The 18706-nt window shown below is 52.8% G+C and overlaps 3 protein-coding genes across 3 annotated transcripts in view; 1 reads left to right on the forward strand and 2 right to left on the reverse strand.

Annotated features, from left to right (window-relative positions):
• Syngap1 (synaptic Ras GTPase activating protein 1) overlaps positions 1-9955 on the reverse strand; it is a 31098-nt gene extending 21143 nt beyond the window's left edge. Inside the window, 5 exon segments of the mRNA XM_047558662.1 lie at positions 4398-4411; positions 4413-4501; positions 6627-6733; positions 6736-6747; positions 9889-9955. Of these exon segments, the coding sequence (XP_047414618.1) occupies positions 4398-4411; positions 4413-4501; positions 6627-6733; positions 6736-6747; positions 9889-9955 (289 nt within the window).
• Positions 9956-11993: 2038 nt separating this feature from the next.
• On the forward strand, positions 11994-13598 carry Cuta (cutA divalent cation tolerance homolog). Its single transcript, XM_047558640.1, is given in 8 exon segments — positions 11994-12106; positions 12193-12239; positions 12479-12687; positions 12856-12915; positions 13033-13061; positions 13064-13077; positions 13192-13241; positions 13374-13598. Coding segments are annotated over 7 exon segments (531 nt in total). The 5' UTR covers positions 11994-12106; positions 12193-12197; the 3' UTR covers positions 13501-13598.
• A 133-nt stretch (positions 13599-13731) lies between these two features.
• Positions 13732-17903, reverse strand: Phf1 (PHD finger protein 1). Its single transcript, XM_047558287.1, is given in 16 exon segments — positions 13732-14374; positions 14521-14600; positions 14858-14952; positions 15043-15232; positions 15357-15461; positions 15611-15677; positions 15771-15904; positions 16050-16089; positions 16092-16117; positions 16317-16412; positions 16596-16744; positions 16856-16956; positions 17381-17476; positions 17586-17667; positions 17746-17813; positions 17816-17903. Coding segments are annotated over 16 exon segments (1725 nt in total). The 3' UTR covers positions 13732-14066.
• Positions 17904-18706: the final 803 nt, after the last annotated feature.

Raw genomic sequence — 18706 nt, forward strand, 5'->3', positions numbered from 1 at the left:
GCTTTCAACACCAGCATCCATGATTGCTACTAAGAAGCAAATACATTATCTTTCTATTATACACTATACAGTGTATCCCAGGGTCCAGAATATCTTCCTCCTAGTCACATTTCTCTGCTTTTCTCAGGTACAGCTGCCTCATTTTCATTTCAGGGAACCTGGTTCAGCCATTATTTTCACACACAAGTTCCTTTAATAAAGGGATAAAGTCTAAGTTTAAATCCACTAAAATTTTGCTTTGGAACTAAGGCATTAAAAGAAGGAAAAAGAATTTGGTAACTGGTTTGCTTGGTTCTTGGAGATAATATAACCTAACACATATCACCAGGAGCTAAGACCTATGAACTCACACTTAAGATACAGGAACATGAAGGCCACATAGACATATGCTTACAAACACTCTCATTGCTGCAAAGAAAATAATAGCAGAAACACAGAGGAAAGGCAGGCAGAGTGACAGAAACACAGGACATCCTGTTATTAGTGCTGCATGCAGCGACATGTACAGAGAACACAGAACACAGTCATGTAGACTGACAGAGCAAACCTGAAAAAGCATACACTAAGATGCTGGGTCTCCATCCCCTGCATGATGTATACACGTATGCACACATCACAGCCACCTACACAGACCCGTAACACAGACATTGTGCACACACCCACACATGTACACACCCTGTATACACACAACTGCATACACACACACACACACACACACACACAGAGCAAGGGCTTAGATTCCTGCTTCTCCAATGTCTCTGAATTTGCCATCACCCACAGAATTTGCCCCTGCCCTCCAATCTCCCAAATTCTGAACTTTCCATTTGGCCTTTCTTCTCCACACCTAGCTGGCAGCTTTCAAGGGAACCCAAGGCAGAAATGTTGTCACAGGATGAGGAACAGTGTTGGAGAGCAGAGAAATAAAGGACAGTGCTCTGTACTGGGGACATGAACCTCTAAGAACCTCTAAAACCAGTCCCTGCCATGACAGGCCTCACTGTGAGCCACCCTCTATACTTGAGTGGCCTCACCTGATCCAACCAAGCCTGATCCCATAGGGCCTGGATGAATACGGTGCCCTCTGCTATCTCCCCTCCCTTCTCTCAGAGATTACTTTACCAAAAGGCCTCTCTCCTCTTCCTGCTCCCCCAACTCTGAGGTTCCTTCTCCCACCATCTCCATCAAGTTCCCCATCTTAAGCCTACCTCTCTTCCCTTTTTGAAACCTGGCTGAGTTCTCTTCCATGATCCCATTCTCCAGCTATCCCTTCTCCTTGGCTCACTGTTCGCTCTCTTGAAACCTTTCTTATTCCTCCTCTCTCTCCCCTTTTCTCCCCACTTTTCCTCCTTATCCCACTCCTTCCCTTTTGAGTTTTTCTATTCCCACTCTGGACCAGTCAGGAGTCCAAAGGTGTTTCAAACACAGCAGGATTCAAAGGATCACACACTCACACACACTTTCTCCCCCCACCACTCACACATCACCCACTTCCAGACACACCCTGGACACCAGTACTGGGATTGACACAGATACTCAGGCCAAAGCTAGAACACACATGCAAAGACACACACCTACCACCAGGGACACAGAAAATTCTGCTCATGCAGCCAGTCACACATTCCTACACACAGGTGACTGATGATAAGTGAGCACCAACAGAGACACATGCAAGCTCAGGGTCAGAGGTAACAAGGATCAGTATGGCTGCGGATTGCCCCACAAGACAGTGGCTGGCCCAGTAGACCTCTAGACAGGAAGAGGCAGGATAAGACAGGACATACTTTGCACATGGCTGGCTGCACATGTGTGCACGAGGAACTGGGCCCCTTGTGCACATGGCACCAACACACAGGGGACATGAGCAAAGACACGAACACACACGCAAACACACGGGCTGCCCCTCCAGCGGGGGCTCCAAGACCCCCCCACCAGCCGCCCCCGCGAGCTTGTAACCCTGCCCCCACGAGGCAGTCCCGACCACCCGACCTCCACTGCCCCCCCTCCAGTTACCATAACTCCCCCCACTCGGAAGATGCAGCGAGAACATGCGGAGGGAGCAGCTGCCGCCGCCGCCGCCGCCGCCGCGGCTTCCCCACCCCCCTCCCCGCGCCCACGCACACGCGCGCCCCCCGCCCCACGCGCGCGCGGCGCCCCCCCCACGCGCGCTCCTCGTCCGCCCGGCCCCGCCCTTACCTCGCACCGCCCCCTGGGGGGGTCGGGGGTGTCCCCGGTGGGGGAAGGGCTCCGCCCCTGTGCGGGGGAGGGATGGGGTGCGGGAGGGGAGAGGGGGCGGCGCGGCCCGGCTCGCGCCGCACGGCGCGATGGGGGCGGCGGCGGGGCCCGGGACGGCCCGGACGGCCGCGCGGTGACGGCCGCGGGAACGGCTCCCTCCGCCGCCGCTCCCGCCGCTGCCGCCGTTGCCCGGGCCCCGCCGCCGTTGCTAGGCGACCGCTGCTGCCGTGGCCGCCTCTGTCACGAGCCCCGTCGCCCGGAGACAGCGCGAGAGAGAGAGGGGGAGGGGGGCAAAGGGACCCCCAAAACCAGCCAGGCCTCCCGCCATCCCCTCTTGAGCTGGGCCCCCCTCCCAAAAAAAAAATCGCGGAGGGAAAGGGTTCGCGGCTCCACCCAACAGAGGAGGAGCCCTGGATTCCAATGCCCCTCAAAGGTCCGGCGACCTCTCCAGGGCTGAAGAGTCCACAGCCTCAGCAAACACCTTCGCAGACCTAAGCCCCCAAGACTTCAACGACCCTTATGTCCCCTACACATTCTCCATGTCCTCTACGCATTCCATGTCCCTCTGAAGACCCCAGTCACCAGCTATCAAACTTTAACTGAACCCTCTCCCCGAAAACAAACATCTACCCCTAAAGCCCCTCCCAGTCCCTACTGAAGCCCCATACAGCAACCTCCCATACCACTCCAACTTCAAACACACATGATGCCCCCACCCAAGACACACCGGACCCATGCTAGAGACCCCCAAATTCTGAGGACTCAGGATAAGGAGAAAGATGGAGAATATGTGGGTAGAGCAGCCAACCACAGGACATTTGATAAACATGCTCTGTGAGCATGTGACCATTCTGGCCTGGGCACACAGGTATACACACATGCAGAGAAACACATGCACCAGATGTGGACATTACATACACATAGACACAGATATGAAAAAGTCACAAACAGTCTCTGTACACACAACTACCACCTGGATTTGCCTCAGAGATGTGCTACCTACACACACCCCTGGTCAAAGGTTTCCATAACAATGACACACATCTCTGACCACCCACTCAGGGTCCCAGAACAGGCCCCCAAGAGTAGTGAGGTCTGGACCTATCAGAAGGTGGTTGGAGGGAGCCGAAGGATGTGGACAGGCCACTGGCTCTCTAAAGGAGAAACTGGAAAGCCTGGATTCCTGAGGGGTGGGGGAGTTGGTAGGAGAAACAGGTCATGGGGGGTTGGAGGGATGGGGGACCTGGATCCCAAATCCTGGGAGGGAAATGCAGAGGAACGGGGCAGTGGCGAGGGGGTTTCCGGGGACTGAGGGCGGCTCTCTGCACCTTGGCTGCAGATCTCTGTTCTCTGCCTTCATCTCCCCTCACTGTTCCCATGGAAACCTTTTAAGCGAACTTCTCAGGAAGACAAAAATCTTTTTTTAAATGACTAAAGGGGGGGTGGGGGGGCAGAAAGGGGGAGGGAGGGGAAGAGACAGATGGAGAGAGGGAGAGAATTGGAGAGACAGACTGAGCAGATATCTCTACAGACAGACAGAAAGAGATGAGAAAGGGGGTCTAATGGATTTTCACTGGGAGCAGAGGGGAGGGACTGGGGAATCAAGAGGGGTACACAAAATAAAGAGAAATAGGGAGGAAAAAGAAAGGGGGCGATACAGTTGCAGAAAATAAAGCAGTTGATGAAAAAAGAAAAAGGGGGGCAAGAAAGAGGAATGGGCCACAGACCTGAAGATCTAGAAGAAGAATCCAGAGCAGGGGGTGGGACGGAGGTCTGGGGGGAGGGTAGGAACTAGGTCAATCTCTCCAAGATCCCAGACCAAGGGCTGGGAGGGGCAGGGACAGGAACACTCGGACAGGAAGCTAAAGATCTAAAGAGACTATTTTTAAAAGCACCGGGAAAACAGTCAAACTTCGCTGCTGGAGAGGAAAAAGGAGCGAAGCAGAGCAAGGACGCGCTGGGGCTTCTCACCCACAGCCTCTGTCCCGCTCCATAGCCCAGACGAGGGCGCCGTCTCCTCTCAGGATTTCGAGACTCTGTCTCCGCCTCCTCCCGCCCCTTGCCAGCGCCCTCCGGGCCCGACGCCCCCCATGCCGCCAGCCCGTCCACCTCCAGCTCGGTGCCCGCGACTGTCCGGGGCACGCGAGCCTGCTCGGCCGCCGTACCATGCTCGCCGTGGGCGCCCCTCCACCGGCACGGAGACTGTGCGTCTCAGCAGTTTGTTGCGGCTGGACTCGCTCCTCCGGTCCCGGATCAGGAGGGGGTGTATCTAGGGGATGTGGGGGTGTGTCAGACCTCACTGGCCCGCGCCGTCCCTCCTCTCCCGGCCCCCTCCACGGAAGACTGGGCCCCTTTCCATTCCGCCTGCCACCTTCCGCCCCTGCCCCTGCCCACTCTCGCCGGTGTCTTGGGGTGAGGGGATTTCTCTTTCCCATCTCTCCCCCTTCCCTTCTCTCTCCTCTTATCTTCCGTCCCACCCTTTTCTTTGCTCCCTGCATTTATCTTGCAGCACCCTTCAGTGAATTCTACCAAGCCCTTAGCTCTTCCCTAACTTCTCAGGAGTTAGCCACCTCCTGAATCCAGTTTCCCTTGACCTTCAGTTCGTCCATTCTCCCTTGTCTCTTCCCAGCCTCCCACCTCCTTTACCCCCTTCTCTCCCTCGAGCCCTGTCACGGGGGTAGCAGAAGCTGCATTTATAATCAGGATCCACAAGCTTGTCTCCCTCCACGGCCAGGCTTGCGGCCAGACTGGGACCCAACCTCCCCTCCCCCCCAGGGGCCTGGTCACCTCCCCCTACCTTTCATCTCCTTCCACCCCAAACATCTCTTAGTTCCCTTCTTCCGCTTAGCCATTAGCTTCCCCTAAGCCTCACCTCCAGATCCCCTGGGCATATCTATCCCAGCCTCCAGCCCTACCAGGACTCACAAGATCCAGAGCCCACCCCCACCAACCCCAGCGTCAATACCACAACCCATCCAGTTCCAATTCCAGTTCCAATTCCAACTGCTCATTATCCTAGTTCTATCCACTTCTTCCTAGCTTCCCCTCCTACCCCAATCTCTGGCCATTCCTGTTGCCCCTCAGCTGCCTGGCCACTGTTCCTCTCAGTCTGGCCCCATTTCTGTCCTTCCCTCATTGCTCCACCCACTGTCCTCCCTCTTTATCCTTACACCAGTCCCTATTCCTATTGGTTCTAGTTTTCCTAAAGACTCCAAATCTCTGGTCAAGGCTGATGACCACTAGTGAATCACTTAAATGCCTTCCAGTGTCTAACACTTAAGAGCTCCCCCAAAGAGTCATCATGTCCTCTCCGAGACACCTATACTGTACTGTGGTCTGGAACTCTCTACCCAGCTATCTCTTCACACACTCACCTACCCCCCAGGACACTTCACACCACTGATTAACCCTAACTACAATTCTAGTCCTGCCTCACACCATCCCCAGTAGCTTTCAGGCACATCTCTCACCACCTCTTGGTCTTCCAGGCTACCCTAAAACTCTAAAGCTTGTCCCCAAAACACCCTCACTGCTGAATCATACCTATGGGGCATCCACACTTCCTATTTGTATCCTGCTTCCTCTGATGGACCCTCTGCTGCTAATGCTGCTCCCAAATCAGAACACACACTACCCTGGCTCTCAAATCTTACATGGCCACCACCTCCTTACGATGCCTCTGTCCATTTCATCTCCTTCATTCTGGCCAGTCCTGCGTCTACACCTTTAGGCCACACCTATATTCTCAGTTCCCCTCCTTCACAAGCATCTCCTCCATATATATCTTCTTGATGTCCAACCAGTCCCAGCAGACTCAGGGTCTCTCAAACAATCTCAGGTACCTGCACAGTCCTCACCCCATTCAAGCCAAGAACCAGTGACCTCCATCATCTTTCCCAGTACCTTCCCATTCCTTCCACTATCTTCCACCTTTCTCCGAATCCCTCAGTTTCCCCTCCCTACACAGTGCTCAGGAGAAAGGACTGGTGAGTGATGAGTCTTGCTTATTGGGGAAGAGAAAAGGGGTCCTCAGGATCACTTTGGAGGGAAGACTTCCTATTTCTTCACCCCTTCCTCCAAGTTCTTCAGTTTCTCCTTATTATAACCTATCTCACAATAGTGACAAGATAAAAAACAGAAGGCACCCCCCCAAATGTTTATAACTGTATTTCCCTCTCCAACATGTTTATGACCTTCATCAAAGACCCCTGGCCAGGTGAGGAATGTCCTTTATCATACCCAAAATCTCATGCTACCCCTCCTGCCACTGCTTGCAAATGTTTCTCTTTACTTCGTTTTGTCTCCCCTTCACTAAAAGAACTCTCTTCCATTGTCTGTCCACATTATCCCATGTTACCCAGTGGTTTCTTCCCAACCCTCCTCACCCTGCTCACCTCATCCTCATCCAGCATGAGCAGCTGGTTCCCCGAGATGATGCAGAACCGAGGGTTCCAACCAGGACGATCATATGGGGAATGAACGTATTGGGTTCGGTGCATAGGGGTCCCCGTACATCTGGGGGATGGAGACACACAGAAACAGTAAGGGATGTTCTAAGCATTTGGGAGCACAGGCCTAAATGGCAAGAAGCATTCCACAAAGTGGAAGAAAGGGACCCCACCCGCCTTGAGGAGATCACAGTTGAGGGTGAGGTGCTCAGCACTTTAAAGGAACAGAAGATAATCTTTTACATCTGGAGAAAAAAGAGGAATCTCATCACAGAGGTTCTAAAGACTTGCAGAAAGAGTACAGAGGGTGGTTTCAGGGAGGGGAATGTATTATGATAGAGAGAAACACAGTTAGGGGCAGGGAAAGGTAAAGGAATTCTCCACCCACTTGGGAAAAATATGAAGGTGGAGGTACAATGCAACTAGTAGAAGAAAAACAGGTTGGTGGCAGGTGTCTGGGAAAAGGGAGGACATTCAAACAACTACATCCAATGGACTTGGAAGGTGGAAGTACCCATGGGAGAGAGTAAGGAGAAAACTACACAGCTGTGGAAAAGAAGGATGGGGTATGTATCTAAGAACATTTGGGTCATGAGCATTTGAGAGCTAAACATCTGGAAAAGAGGAAGTGGGGGGGGCTTGCCTGTTTACAGAGAGACATGAGAGGACCTCCTCCCCCATCGCTCCTTCCCGTTCCCTAGTCCTACCCTGTTCATCCTTTGGGAAAGGTTCTGGTTCTTCTGGGGAAAGAGAGAGGATGGCTTTTGTCATCATCTGGCTATGAAGGGGCTGGAGTAGGAGAAGGTGGGAAATATGTCCTTTGGATGAATAGACAAAACTGATTTCTTTCCCCATTCCATGCCCAGCAATCAAAGATTCAATACCAATCCCCTCCTCCCCACCTACTGCCCATAGCTGGAATGGAAGCCAACTCCACAAGTTAGGAGCATCCATAAGTCACAGTGAGGAGTTTAAAGAAAAAAAAAAAAAAAAGTAGAGGAAGGAAAATGGAATATCCAGTGACACAGAGATCTCCCAAGAGCTGGAGATGAGAACAGACCTACCAGAAGAGAATAACAGCAATGAAGGATGGCCCATACTCAGATATACCCCCAAGTTCCCCCTTTCCCTTTGCTATTCTTGCCATGCCCACTCCCTTCAAAAATGCTCTCCTTCAAATCCCATTGCCACACACCACATCACAGGGACACAGAAGGACAGGACCTATAGGGAAGTAAGAAGTCAGATTGGTAACAGCAAAATAACAGAAATTAGGCTTAAGTTATCAAGAGTAGGAGAGGGTTGAGAAGAAAAAAATCAAATTCTGGTCCCATTATGGGATAATACATGGGCATATTACAGGAGAACTGATCTTTTAGTTTCATTCCAACAGAATGCCCTGAGTAGGAGTGAAAAGTCCAGCCCCTGTCTGACTACAAACACACTCAAATTTACTCAACCTGCAGAACAGATGAACCCCCAGAACAAACCGTAATGCTCTGAAACTTTCACTGTTTCAAGGCCATCTCAGAGACTCAATACTCTCTAGATACAGTAATCACTGATGCCCAGTCTGAGATGGCAGACATTGCTGGTAACATGCCCACTGCACTGACACTTGGTTGACCCGGAGGAAAAATCCGCTGATACAAATAACCCTAACGGGAAGGGGTGGTTCAGGCTGCAGTTTAGGGAAACAAGTTTGACTTCAAGGGGTATCTTTCTCCTGGAAGCAGGGAAGAACGAAGGGAACTTAGGAGCAACTCTGGAGACATACACACACACAGAGTCTGGACCTTAAGGAAGAATGATAATGATCTGGGAGGCAGAGGAACCTAGCTAAGAGGTAAAATTTATTAGAATGAGAAGTCCTGTAAAGACTCAGACAAGGATCCTTTATAGTCTCTGTTATAACCATCGAAAACCTCAGCATCTTTGCACCTCAAATATCCAATACCCAAGAAAGTAGAGAAGACAAGAAAAGAGGAATGCTGATAAAAACTTGTGGTACAAAGGGAAAATCAGTAGGCACAGACTGTGGTGACAAGATGGGGAGTGGGGTAGGAAATAAGAGGATGGGCCAGGGACAAATAACAGGAAGGATCTAAAAGATAAGGATCTAAAAGAAAAGATGATGGTAAATGCCTAGGGACAGGGGAATAAACCAGAAGGGCTCAACCGGACACTGGGCAGAAGAAACAAGTTGGACCTAATAGGGATATTAAGACATGGAGGTCAAGAAGGAGTTCAAGAGAGATACAGATATAAGGCAGCTATCAGACACAAGTGAAAGAGAATGGACATCAGAGAGGGAACTGATACAGGGGAAGGACAGAAGGGGGACTCATATAAGGAACGGACACCATATGGGGGGAAAGATATAAGTGATGGACAGCAGAAGAAGGGAGGGGGAATGGAAATAAGGATTGAGGGGGAGGGGGTAAAAGTGGTGAGGTGAAGAGAGCAGATAAGACCCCAAGGGGTTGCATTTCACTTGTTAAGGACCTTAATGAGGGTCAGAGTGGGAGCAGGATCCTAACCTGGTTTCTAAGTCGCATCACTCAATCTTCCTTGTATCTGGCCCCCAACAATACACACAAAATTTGGCCCTCCCCCTGCCCTAGCTGCCCCTCCCCCAACCCTTTCCCTCTCTCCTCTCTTCCCTCCATCTGGACCCTCCATCCCCCCCCCCACTGCCTCCCTCTCTCTCCATCTGGCCTCTTCTCTCCTTTCATCTTCTCATTTCTAACCCCTACCATTCTAAGCCCCCCACGGTTCTCCCCTCATCATCTTGGCTTCTCTTTTCACCCCTGTTTTCATTTCTCTTTCCTATCTCTCTCCTAAGACTCTGTGCCTCTATTTCCTTGATATTTTCCCCATCCCTCAGCTCCCACCGCCAAATTATTTCTGTAGCTCTTCCCCCAACCCTATCCTCCTACCTTTCCATCCCTTTCTGGCTCTCTCTTTCCCCTTCATGGTTTTTCTCTAAGCCCCCTTCAAGGCCTGTTTCCTGGCCCCTCCGTCCCTTACCTACACCTATCCCTCTAGCTTCCAGTCTCTCCTTCCCCACGGCTCCCACCCCAGCCTTCCCGGTCCTCCTCTCCCTCATTTCAGCCGCTCCCTCCCTTCCCTGGCCCCGGCTCTCGCCCGCCCCTGCCCCTCCCCCTCTTGCCCCCCATCTGGCCTCCCCCCTCCCCCACCACCGTACCTCTGAAGGGGGCATAGGACATCGCGGGGATGCTCCCCCGATGGATGGAGGCGCGAGACCTGCTCATCAGGCCTGGGGGGGAGGGGGCGGGGGGGGACGGGGGAGAAAGAGAAGAGAGAAAGAGGGGGAGAGAGAGGGGGAGAAGGAGGAGGAGGTGGAGGAGGAGGAGGAGAGAGGAGGAGAGAGGAGCAGAGAGGAGCAGAGAGGAGGAGAGAGGAGGAGGAGGAGGAGAATAAGAGCCAACGGCAGCAGCGGCAGCAGAGAGAGAGAGGGGAGAGAGAGGGAGGGGGGGGCGGGGAAGCGAGCGAGAGAAGAGAGCAGGAGGAGGAGGAGGAGGAGGAGGGAGAGACTGCAGCCCCCACCCCTACCCAGGGAGACCCAGAGGACTGAAAAAGAGTGAGAAAGACCCCTGCCTCAAACACACCAAGAGCAACAGTCCTGAAGATGCAGACCCCCAGACTCTGAGATTGACAAGACCCCAGACCCTGAGAGAGATACCTCGTTCCTACCCCCAGGCAGGTTAACTTGAGACACAGACCCCAAATCTAAAGGGAAAGAGATCCCTGGTCTCAAGAAAAAAGACCCCAGACCCCCTGGGAGAGGAGTCAAAGATCAAAATCTTAAGGATTCACTCTCAAAAGGATTCTCCATAGCCACAGAAATCTTACCCCTGTGATGGTGATTTTAGAGACCAAAACTGAGAGCTGGACTCAAAAGAAAAAGATGAAAACCCAATTAGAAAGACCCAGACCTAGAATTAGGTTTCAGAATTCAGACCAGCAAGAGATCTGAAAGACCCCGACTCAGATCTGAAAGAAAAAAAAAACTGACAGACTCAGAGACTGATAACTCTCTGAAAGAAATTTCAGTTTTAGGGGGAGGCAGAGAGATAGACACTTAGCTAGCCCAGACACGGACTCAGAGACTGGAAACTCATAAAATCTGAAAGACCTCAGGGAGAGTGACCACTGGACCTGAAACACACAAACTCCCAAAACAACATAAAAGAAAACTCGGCCCTGAGAAAGATTCCAACACAAATACTGGAAGACCCCACAGAGGTCTACACAAAACCCCAAATGAGACAGATCCAAGGAGATCTCCAACTCCAGAGAGGTAAATATGAGAGAACCCTGACCTCGGCCTGGGAAACTCTCAGTCACAGTCACGCCCACCATAAACAGTGACCCCAGATCTTGGACCGAGGGGGAATATTGGGTAGCAGAGCCTTTTTGTCTGTTGTCTCCTCCTCTGGCCTCTTATTGGCCCCTCTATTTTTGGGTCACTGAATGTGCTTGGGCCCCAGGGAGGTTATGTAGGGCAGGTCCTGGCTCCTTGGGGGATGGGATAAGGAAAGGAGACCCAAGGCTCAGAGGTGGACCACTCCTGGGCAGAGGAGAGAGGACTGAATGACCATGGCTACTTCCCTAACCTGCATCCCCTTCCTCTGATTCGCCAGTCTCTCTCAAGCTTTGGGTTTTCAGTGAAGAGTGTCCTCAAGCCCTTCCCATCATCCTCTATCCCACTGACAGGGTCTCGCCCTGCCCTATTAAAATTCATCTCTCCTCACCTAGCCATTGTCATGCCATGCCTGTGTCTGCCTAATCTCTGCCCCCTACCCAGGGACAGCTGGCTTCTCCTTAGATCATAGTTGTTCATTCCTAAACCCAGGCACAGCTTAATCCTAATTGGGCAGGGGGCGCTCTCTTCACCCCAGAGGTTCAGTCTCCTCAGACCCGCCACTCCCTAGGGACTCTGAAATAGTACAGGGGCTGTTACTAGGCACACTCTGGGTTTAAGGATGACTCCCCACTTCACAGCCGGACGCAACGTGTCTGCGGGGTCTCGGGCCCCCTAGTTCCAGCTCTCTCATCACGTGGCCTGTGGGACTGGCTCGCGATTGGCCTCTCCGCGTCATTCCCTGAGGTAGAACCGCCCGAGAGGACCCGCCCCCTCACGTGACAGTGGAGCGCCGCAGCGGCTCTGCTCCGCCAGCCACTGGCCGGTTCGGGTTTCACGGAAATGGGCGTGCCATTTACGCGCACTTCTGCAGATCCAGCTGTCCATTGGCCAAATCCCGCTTCGCTCCTCCTAATCAGGAGGCGGGGCAATCCGGGCCACGTGAGGGCCAGGATTGGCTGGATCTGGAGCCTCCCGGCCCCCCGCTTCTACTGTCACGTGGTGTGCGCTGTTTTCTTATCACGTGGCTGCCACCCAGGTAAGAAGAGGCCCCTCTTCCTGGTTTGGGGTCCTTTCTTTGTGTAATGTGTGGCCTTTGATATCAACCTTCCTTTACCGACATAGGCTGCATGAGGGGCGGGCGAGCGCCCGCAGTTCTACTCGGCGGAGGGGTGAGTGTCCGGTCCCGCCCCTCCTTTTCCGGTCCTCGAAGTTTAGCCCACCCCCCGCACCCAAAATCCCGGGGGTTGGCCCGCTGAAGTGAGAGTGAAAACTTAAGTCTTGGACTTAACTTTCGGGGACATATGCCTTCAGTGTGCAGAATAGGGAAGGCAAAGCCTGAGGCTCTATCCCAGCCAAAGTATTCCGTGGGTATTGTGGGGAAGAAACCGAATTCGCCCCCTGCCCTCAGGCCGCTCTGTTCCTGTCGATTCTTTGGATGCCTGCGTTGCTGCCTGTGGCCTCCCGCCTTCTGTTGCTACCCCGAGCACTGCTCTCTATGGCCTCTGGAAGCCCCCCGTCCCAGCCCACTCCGGCCTCGGGCTCTAGCTATGTTCCAGGATCGGTTTCTGCAGCCTTCGTCACTTGCCCCAACGAAAAGGTCGCTAAGGAGATTGCCAGGTGGGAACCTTGGTGTAGATCTAGAAAGTATTGTCATGAAGGGAGAGTCGGGGGTGGACAACAAGGATGGAGCTTCCACCTCTCCATCTTTGGAAGCCATCTCTGGGCTGCCAGAACAAAAGTCCGGGTCCTGGGGCACTCTGAATGGGGCTCTCTCTTCACCTTCAGAGCTGTGGTGGAGAAGCGCCTCGCAGCCTGCGTCAACCTCATCCCTCAGATTACATCCATGTGAGTCATAAGAGTTGGAAGGTTAACCTAACTTTGGGGGCTGACTGGGAGCCTTTTTCCTAGGAGAAAGTCTTTCATCCCCCAAGACTTTCTCCCCTCTTTTTCTCACTTCTTCAGCTATGAGTGGAAGGGAAAGATCGAAGAAGACGTGAGGTGTTGATGGTGAGAAGCATCCCCCACCCAACAAAAATTTCTCCAGTTCCCTTGACCTCTGATTCCTTTCACCTGAGATCAGTCTGATGTCTTGATTCAACAGTGTTTATCTTTGCCCTTTAGATGATTAAAACCCAAAGTTCCTTGGTCCCAGCCTTGACAGATTTTGTTCGGTAAGAACTTTTAGGGGCGAGGCCGTGGTACTGTGGATTGGGAACTGCTGGGCAGTTTGCAATTGTGTTTGAGGGGTGAGCTCCTTAGGGTAAATAGTTGAGTAATCCTCCCCCCTCCCTTTCATTTTGCAGTTCTGTGCATCCTTATGAAGTGGCTGAGGTAATTGCCTTGCCAGTGGAGCAGGGGAACTCCCCCTACCTTCATTGGGTACGCCAGGTCACAGAGTCAGTTTCTGATTCCAGCACAGCCCTATCGTGATGAGCCCTGTTCCTGCCATGATATCTTTTCATTAAAAAAAAAAAACAAAAAAAACAAAACAAAAAACTCTGACTTCCAAGCGATGACTGGGACCCCAATAAATCTGATCTGGTTCTCACTGCCTTTTCCCTTATTTTCTTGTCACATATGCATGTTCAGTTGGGGAAAATCAGAAATGTAGGTCTCTATTCTGTCCATCTTTCAGAATGACTCATGACTACTACATTTGTTTATTTCTCTTTATTTCAGTCATACAGAGTCCGGGATCCCTTATTATCCCTCCCTCCTCAGTCTCTGCACCCAGGGGTTAAATAATCTTAAAAAATATTTAAAAAGCTGTAACAAAATAACATCAAAGGAAATGGGAAGAAGGATGAGGGGGTCAGGAATCATGAAGGGGGTAGAGAAGAGAGATCCTCTTCGCCACCCATCTCCTGGATTCCAGCCTGGGCAATAGGGAGAACTACCCCCTATCTCTCCAGGTACATCCCAGCTGTAGGTGAGGTCAGAGGTCAGGGTATGAAAGTGCCGGTGTGTGAATGGGGAGGTGGGCAGAGGCAGGCTGTTCAGAAGATGCCCCCTCCTCCCCACTCAACCAAGTACTGCACAGAGCCATCAGGCCGTACTCTCCGAGCAAGGACCCGGACAGGGTCCCCTCGAGACAGGTAGCCAACCCCACCTCGGACTCCTCCCCCAGTCCCAGGAGACAAACTACGGCACAGGGGAGAAGAGGGTGCTGAGCGTCTAGGAAGACCTGGGGAGGGGGCTGGGACTGAGGAAGATGAGGCAGTCATCGAGTGGGGGGCACTTTTAGGGGTGTCTGTGGGGAAGCCAATGTGAAGTTCCAGGGGCGACCTAGGGAGAGAAGGCAATTCTAAGTTGAGACAGACAGGTATGGATAAAGACTGACCAGAAATGGGGCCACATGTGGATCAGAGGAGCAAAGAAATGGTTTGAGACTAAAGACCTGTGACCACAGAGAGGAAGGGGTATCACTGGTAATAAGGGATAGAATCTCACCTGTCTGGGGTTCACTGTCCCCAGAGGTCCCTGCGGTGCTGGCAGAAGGGTGGAAGGAAGCGAACATCCGGATGGGGCTGCTGGAGTTGGGGAGGAAGAAAGTCAGGACCTGAAGCAAGGGAACAGGATTCTGTCCCCCCAGGAAGGTAGACTTTAAACACTACTCCCAGGATACCACCATCCCCAGAATAATACCGGGTACCAGACATTGGTTCTAGGCATCTCTCTAGGACAAGTAGTGGGTAACCAAAGGAGAGGAGAAAGAATTCTAAGTGACAAAGTCTGGAGGACATAAAGAACCGCGAGCACATCTGGTTGGGGGCAGAGGAGCACTAACCTGGGCAGGCAGCGGGCATCGGTGGGCCGGAAGTTGTAGCCGCTGCTGCCCTGGTAACTCTGGTTAGGGCTGGGGGGTGGTGGAGACACTGAGGCCTACAAGAAGGGATAGAGGACTGAGAGAGAATCTTTGATTCTTTCCCACATCCCATCTTTTGCCCCATGAGGTTGCCCCTGCCCCTGTACCTGCAGTGCCCTCTGCAGACGAGCCCGCTCCCTCTGCTCCTGGGACTCTGGCTGATGGCGCACTGCTGAGGGTGGCCCCAGCTCCTCCACTTTTCCCTTCTGCCTCCTCCTCAGGGGCTCTGGCTCCGGCCTCCGTCGCTTCCCCAGGGGACGTGAGACCCCTCCCCCAGGGCCCTGCCCTGAAGGGAAGCTGTAAGAGGCCTCCTTATCCCCCCAGCCCCCTCCCGGACACCCCAAAGACCTCCCCATCTTTATACATATACCCCACTAGACTAATTCCTGAGAATTTCCCCCATCCCCGCTGGACCAGTGACCTGGTGGGGGCTCCATCTCCAGCAGGGGGCTCCACAGGGGGAGGAGTCCGAGCATGAAGCCCAAACAAACATTTCCTCTTCTTAATCTCCCTTCCTGAAATGAAACTGGGGCAAGGAGAGAAATGGTATGAGGTTGTGTCCCAAGATCCCCCCATACCATTCTTTAGTCCCCAGGTGCTTGCAGCCTCTCCCCTCCAGACTTCCAAATCATCTCTCTGAGCATCCTTCCTGCCTTTCCCCTCCTTCCTACTCACCGGTCCTTGTGGCTGTTAAGAGCAGAGAGAAGCTTGGAAGAACGTTCTCCTTTGGGGTATCTGAAAGCTGGAGGAAGAGAAGGTAAATAGGGTTAGGAGAACAGTGACTTCCCCCTTTCTTTCCATTACTCTGTCCCACCCTAATCCCCAAAATTTTCACTATTTCCTACCTCCCCCAGGAGCAGACTGTCCCAGTTCTCAGAAGTGAAGGGGAGGATCTCACGATCAAAATCAAAGTATTTCTTCTTACAGCAAACACTGAGGTGATAGAGGACAAGATGGGCCACATCCACCCTAGAGAAACATCCAGTCATCAAGACCGTGAAAGCATTACAAAAGTCAGGGGAGTTGTGAGGTGGGTGTTTGAGGGCATGTAGGGTGAAAACCTGGGGGGTGTTGAAGAAGGAGTTATGCTGAAGACATGCCCAGTCCAGCTTACCAACGAAGCTGTAGCCTGCGGACCTTCTCAGGGCCCCCCGGCACACACAGCATTCAAATTCATAGAACCTGAATGTGAGGAGAAGGCGAGCACACACCTTATTTGGGCAAATTATACATGCAGTGGAGAACTCCCAGGCAAGGAGAGGCAAGCAGGGTGAGGAAAGGTTGCAACGGAAAAGCCTGGAATGCAGGAGGGTGTGGGGGAACAGGGTGGAGTAGAGCCAGAGGGGGTCCTAAGCTCTGGGAGAGCCTACTCTGGACTCACCTGTCCCCGTAGAGGAGGGGTTTGCTAAGACACTGGGTGCAGGCCTCATGGAACCACTGCAGGCAGCTTCGGCACTGCAGCATTTTCAGGTTCCACCTGTGAGGGAACATAGGACTGTGGCCTCCCAAATGGCCTTTCCCTGTTAACTGCCCCAAACTCTCCTTGTCACCTACTTCCCCTCCCCTGCAGTGCTCCTCTCACCCTGTTCTTTCTCCTTCATTCCTCAGGATCTACCAACCACATCAATCATTCCATAACCTGCCACCCCTCATTACTCACTCCCCAGGGCCACCACAGTAACAGTAGCTCTGCTGTCGGTTGCTCAGATGTCCAGCGTCCCAATCCAGCCCCTTTAGTCCATACGGCAGAGACAGCTTCATACCCAGCATGGCACGAGCATAGGGACCCTTCTTCAGTGCACCCCCCCGCTGCAGAGAAAGAATAGGTGGGAGGTCTCAGAGGAATGGGAGATGAAAAGCTTGGGAGAGGATGTGGGTGGGAGGCTCCCACAGTAAGGGGCAACAGAGAGATGCCATTACCTTGGTGGCAATTGCAAAGACACACTGGCGGCAGACCCAGGAAGTGCCCTCTCCTTCTCCAGGGGCTGGGGCCCTGGGAATGTGGCAGTCCTGGTGATAAGCTGAACAACGACAATGTTTATAGTAGACCACTTACTGTTTTGAGTGCCTGTGTGTACTTGGTATTGGAATAGTAATAATCTTACCCATTTCATTTAATTTTTGATCACTGTCCTCCTGGGGTGGGTATATTATCCTGATTTTACAAATAAGACAACTAAGGCTCCTATGTTTGGGATCTTGCCCAAAGTCATATGGCTAGAAAAGGATGTGAGCTACCCTCTGCCTGCAGAACTTTTAGCATCCTCTCTGGCTGCCTCTCCCTGTGCTGGAAGGGGAGAGGTTACAAGGTTGACACTGGCCAGAGTGTTGGCCTGAGAACTTAAAACCAGGATGGGGACATAAAGGCCAGTGCCAAAGGGAAGGTTGGTGGCAACCTAGAGGGCCCAGGGCAAACTGGACCATTCAGGTGTTCTGTCCTCTCACCGTGGCGACACTTCTCACAGCTGACCAGCCGGTTCCCAGGGACCACAGTCTCAGAACGGCAGACACAACAGAGGAGTTCCTCCCCAGGGAGGGCAGCTATGAGGGAACATAATGTCAGGGCGCCAGCCCTCAAGTCCTGTTGTTCCCACCAAGTCAAGTTTCTATTGTTCATTGGATGTACAATCTCAGGTCTTTAGGGTCTCACCAGGGCTAATGTCTTTCCAAAGAACCAAAAACTGGGAATCATCCTCAAACTGCACCAGACACACCTCCCGAGCACTGTCCACCTGGAGTGGGTGAGCACAGAAGATGAAATAGTAAACAGATAAGGAGAATGAGAACAAGGTGAGGTCAGAAGATCTTACCTTCTTGATGGTGCCCAAGTATAGCAACCCATCAGTCCATCTAGCCAGCACATCTTGACCCTCCCAAGTCGAGGCCTGGGGCCTGATGTGGGAGCAGGGGAAGCTGGGTCCCAGAGAGAGGGGGCACCAGAGCGGCTCAGCCGGGGGGGCTGCGCCATTGCATCCTGGGGTGGCCTAAACAGAAATGAGATGAAAAAGAGAATGTTATAAATGCTGAGAAAGCTTCCTCATTTTCCTTGCATTTTTCCCCACATTAGGGACTAAGCATCTGCATGCCAGTCTCTGAATCCCTCACATACCTGAATAGGACACCACTGGGCACCCCTCACTAGCTCTTCCAACTCTAGTGGTTGGCTCACCTCTTCCTAACCCCACCCCCCCCAACCCAGTTCTCTAGTTTCCCAGCTTCCAGAGCTCTCTTGGGATATTTAGTTCCTAGTCTTAGAAGAAATGATGGTTGCAGAACCAGAGGTTACCACTCAGTTTCACCTTCCCCAGCTGTTTAGAGGTATCATAATTGGGGTACTCGGTTGCCCAGAGATTTTTGGGGAGCTTTTCAGAAGATGTTTTTTCAGAGTAAAAAACGCTCTCCCCCTGGGCCTGAGTGTGTCATTCAGAACAATCATTCTGGTGCCAGGTATGTCAGGTCACCCTCAAATTCCAGGGCTCCCCGCCCCTGGGTTAGATAACTTCCCTGAGTGCCCCGGGAGGGGGGCGTGTCCCCAGTCCCGGTCTCTACTCCCCACGACCGCAAGTCCAAGAAGGGACTTGGGTCGGCCCAGCCCGGACCCGAGGCCAAGGTGGCAAGGCTCTCCCGCCTGCGCCCTGCACGCCGACCCCCGGGTTCCCTGCCCCCCCACTGGCGCCTCATGCCGCCTTACCAGTGACAGCTGGGGCCGCCGGGAGCTGGGCAGGGGCAGACGCAGGAGACCTGGGCGAGCCCCCCGCGCGGGAAGGGCAA

This window comes from Sciurus carolinensis, chromosome 7, assembly GCF_902686445.1.
Source record: "Sciurus carolinensis chromosome 7, mSciCar1.2, whole genome shotgun sequence".
NCBI lineage: Eukaryota > Metazoa > Chordata > Mammalia > Rodentia > Sciuridae > Sciurus > Sciurus carolinensis.